Here is a 7,500-nt window from a genome sequence, read left to right on the forward strand (position 1 = left end):
GGTTAGTGAATATTTTAGCTGTATTTTTGGTTTTTGTGAAGCATGTCCTTGCTTGGAAAATGGCTGTGTGGTTTTTCTTGTGAAATTTATGTCCTAACATAAGCAAATTTTATGCTTTCGCCAATAAGCCTTTTTGAAATCGGACAATGTGGTTAGATTAACGAGAAGTTTATCTTTAAAATGTTGTGAAATAGTTGATTGTTTGAGAAAATGAAATTATGAGATTTTTGCTGTTTTGTATTTTGCGCCATGCTATTTCACTGGCTGTTGAATAGTGTGTCCCGCAGGTGGGACGGTCACATCCCACCTAGCCCATAGAAGTTAAGCAGACCACCATAGTCCCTATGCCCAAGAACACAAAGGTAACCTGCCTAAATGACTACAGACCCGTAGCACTCACGTCTGTAGCCATGAAGTGTTTTGAAAGGCTGGTCATGGCTCACATCAACACCATTATCCCAGAAATCCTAGACCCACTCCAATTTGCATACCGCCCTAACAGATCCACAGATGATGCAATCTCTATTGCCACTCCACACTGCCCTTTCACACCTGGACAAAAGGAACACCTATGTGAGAGAATGCTGTTCATTGACTACAGCTCAGCGTTCAACACCATTGTGCCGTCAAAGCTCATCACTAAGCCAAGGACCCCGGGGACTAAACACCTCCCTCTGTAACTGGATCCTGGACTTCCTGACGGGCTGCCCCCAGGTGGTAAGGGTAGGTAACAACACATCCGCCACGCTGATCCTCAACACAGGGGCCCCTCAGGGGTGCGTGCTCAGTCCCTCCTGTTCTCCCTGTTCACGCATGACTCCACGGACAGGAAAGAATCCAACACCATCATTACATTTGCAGATGACACAACAGTGGTAGCCCTGATCATCGACAACGATGAGACAGCCTATAGGGAGGAGGTCAGAGACCTGGCCGTGTGGTGCCAGGACAACAACCTCTCCCTCAACGTGATCAAGACAAATGAGATGATTGTGGACAACAGGAAAAGGAGGACAGAGCATGCCCCCATTCTCATCGACGGGGCTGTAGTGGAGCAGGTTGAGAGCTTCAAGTTCCTTGGTGTCCACATCACCAACAAACTATCATGGTCCAAACACACCAAGACAGTCGTGAGGAGGGCACGACAAAACCTTTTCCCCCTCAGGAGACTGAAAAGATTTGGCATGGGTCCTCAGATCTTCAAATTGTTCTACAGCTGCACCATCGAGAGCATCCTGACTGGTTGCATCACTGAGGAAGGCCCTAAGAATTGTCAAGGACTTCAGCCACCCTAGTCATAGACTGTTCTCTCTGCTAACGCACGGCAAGCGGTACCGGAGCACCACGTCTAGGTCCAAGAGGCTTCTAAACAGAGTCTATCCCCAAGCCATAAGACTCCTGAACAGCTAATCAAATGGCTACCCAGACTATTTGCATTGCCCCCCCTCTTTTACACCACTGCTACTCTCTGTTGTTATCATCTATACATAGTCACTTTAATAACTCAACCTACATGTACATATTACCTCAACCAACCGGTGCCCCCGTACATTGACTCTGTACCGGTACCCCCTGTATATAGCCTCCACATTGACTCTGTACCGTAACACCCTGTATATAGCCTCCGCATTGACTCTGTACCGGTACCCCCTGCATATAGCCTCCACATTGACTCTGTACCGGTACCCCCTGTATATAGCCTCCACATTGACTCTGTACCGTAACACCCTGTATATAGCCTCCGCATTGACTCTGTACCGGTACCCCCTGCATATAGCCTCCACATTGACTCTGTACCGGTACCCCCTGTATATAGCCTCCACATTGACTCTGTACCGGTACCCCCTGTATATAGCCTCCACATTGACTCTGTACCGGTACCCCCTGTATATAGCCTCCACATTGACTCTGTACCGGTACCCCCTGTATATAGCCTCCACATTGACTCTGTACCGGTACCCCCTGTATATAGTCTCCACATTGACTCTGTACCGGTACCCCCCTGTATATAGCCTCCACATTGACTCTGTACCGTAACACCCTGTATATAGCCTCCACATTGACTCTGTACCGGTACCCCCTGTATATAGCCTCCACATTGACTCTGTACCGTAACACCCTGTATATAGCCTCCACATTGACTCTGTACCGGTACCCCCTGTATATAGCCTCCACATTGACTCTGTACCGGTAGCCCCTGTATATAGCCTCCACATTGACTCTGTACCGGTACCCCCTGTATATGGCCTCCACATTGACTCTGTACCGGTACCCCCTGTATATAGTCTCCACATTGACTCGGTACCGGTACCCCCTGTATATGGCCTCCACATTGACTCTGTACCGGTACCCCCTGTATATAGTCTCCACATTGACTCGGTACCGGTACCCCCTGTATATAGCCTCCACATTGACTCTGTACCATAATACCCTGTATATAGCCTCCCCATTGACTCTGTACCGGTACCCCTGTATATAGCCTCCACATTGACTCTGTACCGGTACCCCCCTGTATATAGCCTCCACATTGACTCTGTACCGTAACACCCTGTATATAGCCTCCCCATTGACTCTGTACCGTAATACCCTGTATATAGCCTCCACATTGACTCTGTACTGTAACCCCCTGTATATAGCCTCCACATTGACTCTGTACTGGTACCCCCTGTATATAGCCTCCACATTGACTCTGTACCGGTACCCCCTGTATATAGCCTCCACATTGACTCTGTACCGGTACCCCCTGTATATAGCCTCCACATTGACTCTGTACCGGTACCCCCTGTATATAGCCTCCACATTGACTCTGTACCGGTACCCCCTGTATATAGCCTCCACATTGACTCTGTACCGGTACCCCCTGTATATAGCCTCCACATTGACTCTGTACCGGTACCCCCTGTATATAGCCTCCACATTGACTCTGTACCGGTACCCCTTGTATATAGCCTCCACATTGACTCTGTACCGGTACCCCCCTGTATATAGCCTCCACATTGACTCTGTACCGGTACCCCCCTGTATATAGCCTCCACATTGACTCTGTACTGGTACCCCCTGTATATAGCCTCCACATTGACTCTGTACCGGTACCCCCTGTATATAGCCTCCACATTGACTCTGTACCGGTACCCCCTGTATATAGCCTCCACATTGACTCTGTACCGGTACCCCCTGTATATAGCCTCCACATTGACTCTGTACCGGTACCCCCCTGTATATAGCCTCCACATTGACTCTGTACCGTAATACCCTGTATATAGCCTCCACATTGACTCTGTACCGGTACCTCCCTGTATATAGTCTCGCTATTGTTATTTTACTACTGCTCTTTAATTACTTGTTACTTTGTATTTCTTATTCTTATTAGTATTTTTTATATATTTTTTAACTGCATTGTTGGTTAGGGGCTCGTAAGTAAGCATTTCACTGTGAGGTCTACTACACCTGTTGTATTCAGCATTTCACTGTGAGGTCTACTACACCTGTTGTATTCAGCATTTCACTGTAAGGTCTACACCTGTTGTATTCAGCATTTCACTGTGAGGTCTACTACACCTGTTGTATTCAGCATTTCACTGTGAGGTCTACTACACCTGTTGTATTCAGCATTTCACTGTGAGGTCTACTACACCTGTTGTATTCAGCATTTCACTGTGAGGTCTACTATACCTGTTGTATTCAGCATTTCACTGTAAGGTCTACACCTGTTGTATACAGCATTTCACTGTGAGGTCTACTACACCTGTTGTATTCAGCATTTCACTGTAAGGTCTACACCTGTTGTATACAGCATTTCACTGTGAGGTCTACACCTGTTGTATTCAGCATTTCACTGTAAGGTCTACACCTGTTGTATACAGCATTTCACTGTGAGGTCTACACCTGTTGTATTCAGCATTTCACTGTGAGGTCTACTACACCTGTTGTATTCAGCATTTCACTGTGAGGTCTACTACACCTGTTGTATTCAGCATTTCACTGTAAGGTCTACTACACCTGTTGTATTCAGCATTTCACTGTGAGGTCTACTACACCTGTTGTATTCAGCATTTCACTGTGAGGTCTACTACACCTGTTGTATTCAGCATTTCACTGTGAGGTCTACTACACCTGTTGTATTCAGCATTTCACTGTGAGGTCTACTACACCTGTTGTATTCAGCATTTCACTGTAAGGTCTACACCTGTTGTATACAGCATTTCACTGTGAGGTCTACACCTGTTGTATTCAGCATTTCACTTGGAGGTCTACTACACCTGTTGTATTCAGCATTTCACTGTGAGGTCTACTACACCTGTTGTATTCAGCATTTCACTGTGAGGTCTACTACACCTGTTGTATTCAGCATTTCACTGTGAGGTCTACTACACCTGTTGTATTCAGCATTTCACTGTGAGGTCTACTACACCTGTTGTATTCAGCATTTCACTGTAGGGTCTACTACACCTGTTGTATTCAGCATTTCACTGTAGGGTCTACTACACCTGTTGTATTCGAGCTTATGTGACTAATAACATTTTATTTGCTCCTATGAGCCATTCTGGTTCAGAATACTAACTTGACTTACTTACTTACTACCCCCAGGTTGCCAGGGTAACCTCCCCCAGCCAATCAGCAGTCATGGATGAGATGGATCTACCCCAGATGAAGAAGGAAGTGGAGAGCCTGAAATACCAACTGGCCTTCAAGAGAGAGAAGTCTTCCAAGACAGTCACTGAGTGAGTTACTACTACTACACTACTACTATTACTACACTACTACACTACTACACTACTACTATTACTACACTACTACACTACTACACTACTACTATTACTACACTACTACACTACTACACTACTACAAATACCAACTGGCCTTCAAGAGAGAGAAGTCTTCCAAGACAGTCACTGAGTGAGTTACAACTACTACACTTTACTAACATTTTAATAATCCGTTAGTCTGTGTTTTAGCTACTGACAGTGGGTAACAACCAGGGCTGTCCCCGATTAACAAAAAAAATCTTGGTCGACAGAAAGTCTTCTGTTCTTTCGACCAATCGATTGGTCGACATTTTTAAAACGTCTATTTTTCCATTCATAGACACACCCTATGTGTTTTAATTAAAATCAACTATAATGCATTGAGCTTGTCTGATGCTTTAAACTTAATGTTTGATGAAATAACACACAAATGACTCAAGAGGGAGCCAGAGATCTAGATAACCAGAAGAACATTTTTTTTTTTAAATAAAAAAACTTAACCTGACCCAACTATTCTCTTCCTGTTGTATTCAGCATTTCACTGTGAGGTCTACTACACCTGTTGCAGATTCTGCCGTTACCCTCCTGAAGTTTCCCATAATAAGCTACACCAGGAGAAGGCAACCTTTCCTCATGTTGAATTACCATTTATCTGATCATTTCTACCTATCTGTATGCCAGTTATGGTTTTCGCACATTTCCGTGTGTAACAGTGTAGGTTCCGTCCCTCTCTTCGCCCCAACCTGGGCTCGAACCAGGGACCCTCTGCACACATAAACAACTGACACCCCACGAAGCATCGTCACCCATCGCGCCACAAAAGCCGCGGCCCTTGCAACGCAAGGGGAAACCCTACTTCAAGTCTCAGAGCGAGTGACGTCACTGATTGAAACGCTATTAGCGCGCACCACCGCTAACTAACTAGCCATTTCACATCAGTTGCACGTGGACAAGTTTCATTTCATTTATAATAACGTGTTCATATCTCAAAATATCATTGTCGTGTTGTAAATCAAAATTCTATCCAAATCTAAATGAAAATAATACAAACCTAAAAAGTAACTTTTATTGCCAAATATGGTAAAAAAGAATAGCCTACATAAAGCCAACCAATCAAAACATTGCAACCTGCAGATAGAGAAAAAAAAATCCTGATTTAAAAAAAATCCTATAAATCACATTGGCTACATATGTCCTGTCTGCAACAAACTGGACACATTGTATAAAATATTAACTTGAGTCCGGCCAAGCAAATTTATAACATTGTATTAAAATATTCTGGGCCTTTAAGAGTTTCCCGACACAGCTGTTGGTTCTTTGAGCAAAGTGGATAAGAAGCAGTGCTTGACTTGGCCAGGAGCTGAGGTGGCACGTACCTGACCAGTAGAAGGGGTTATTTGTTATTGTAGTTTGTTCAGGACGTGGCAGGGGGTGTTTGTTTTATGTGGTTCGGGGGTTTGTTGGGATATGTGTTTATGTAAGAGGGGTGTTTGATTTATGTGGTTCAGGGGTTTGTTGGGATATGTGTTTATGTAAGAGGGGTGTTTGTTTTATGTGGTTCGGGGGTTTGTTGGGATATGTGTTTATGTAAGAGGGGTGTTTGATTTATGTGGTTCAGGGTTTGTTGGGATATGTGTTTATGTAAGAGGGGTGTTTGTTTTATGTGGTTCGGGGGTTTGTTGGGATATGTGTTTATGTAAGAGGGGTGTTTGTTTAGAGTATTCCAGGGTTTTTGGTTATTGTTCTATGTTTTGTATTTCTATGCTCTGTCTATGTTGTGTATTTCTTTGTGTTGGCCTGGTATGGCTCTCAATCAGGAACAGCTGTACTTCGTTGTTGCTCATTGGGAGTCATACTTAGGTAGCCCTGTTTTCACCTGTCATTGGTGGGAAGTTGTTTTTGCATTGCTGTGTGTAGCTTGCAAGACTGTTTGTCGGTCGTTCGTTCGTTTTCTTGTTTTGTTATTTAGTGTTAAATAAAAGTTTAATATGAGCACTCGACCCGCTGCGCCTTGGTCCACTACATACGACGACTGTTACATGAGTACCGGCACCTCAAATTATCTACTGCTTGAGCTCCTCTTCCTCCCTCTTCCTCTTACAGAATATTATCTCAAAAGTATTGTGTGGCTCCTACACCTAAATATAAACAGCACCAGCACCCAAAAAATTATTTCATATGATACGGCCTCTGCAGAAATCACGCCATTCATCCTCCTCGCGCTTCACCGAGCAGTGCAGAGCTGTTGTCAAGGAAGTTGTCAAGGAAGTGAGTTTGTGTTTAGGTCAGGATTTACCCCCCTCCCCCCCTGGTAACAACATTCTGTTAATAACACAGCCCTGGTAACAACATTCTATTAATAACACAGCCCTGGTAACAACATTCTATTAATAACACAGCCCTGGTAACAACATTCTGTTAATAACACAGCCCTGGTAACAACATTCTGTTAATAACACAGCCCTGGTAACAACATTCTGTTAAGATAACACAGCCCTGTAACACATTCTATTAATAACACAGCCCTGGTAACAACATTCTAGTTAATAACACAGCCCTGGTAACAAACATTCTGTTAATAACACAGCCCTGGTAACAACATTCTATTAATAACACAGCCCTGGTAACAACATTCTGTTAATAACACAGCCCTGGTAACAACATTCTATTAATAACACAGCCCTGGTAACAACATTCTGTTAATAACACAGCCCTGGTAACAACATTCTATTAATAACACAGCCCCGGTAACAAC

General features: G+C 44.1%; 1 protein-coding gene across 2 annotated transcripts in view; it reads left to right on the forward strand.

The window, feature by feature from the left end:
- Positions 1-7,500, forward strand: part of LOC145850175 (guanine nucleotide-binding protein G(I)/G(S)/G(O) subunit gamma-13) — a 31,210-nt gene that overhangs the window by 16,052 nt on the left and 7,658 nt on the right. The window contains exon 2 of one of the 2 annotated variants that reach the window (XM_082973008.1): positions 4,588-4,721. In XM_082973008.1, coding sequence (XP_082829134.1) covers positions 4,624-4,721 — 98 coding nt within the window. In that variant the 5' untranslated portion in view covers positions 4,588-4,623. Of the gene's footprint in view, positions 1-4,587; positions 4,722-4,844; positions 4,897-7,500 lie in introns of those variants that run through there. The other variant, XR_014391779.1, reaches the window with a different exon arrangement.

This window comes from Salmo salar, chromosome 03, assembly GCF_965601325.2.
Source record: "Salmo salar chromosome 03, fSalSal1, whole genome shotgun sequence".
In the NCBI taxonomy this organism is placed as follows: domain Eukaryota; kingdom Metazoa; phylum Chordata; class Actinopteri; order Salmoniformes; family Salmonidae; genus Salmo; species Salmo salar.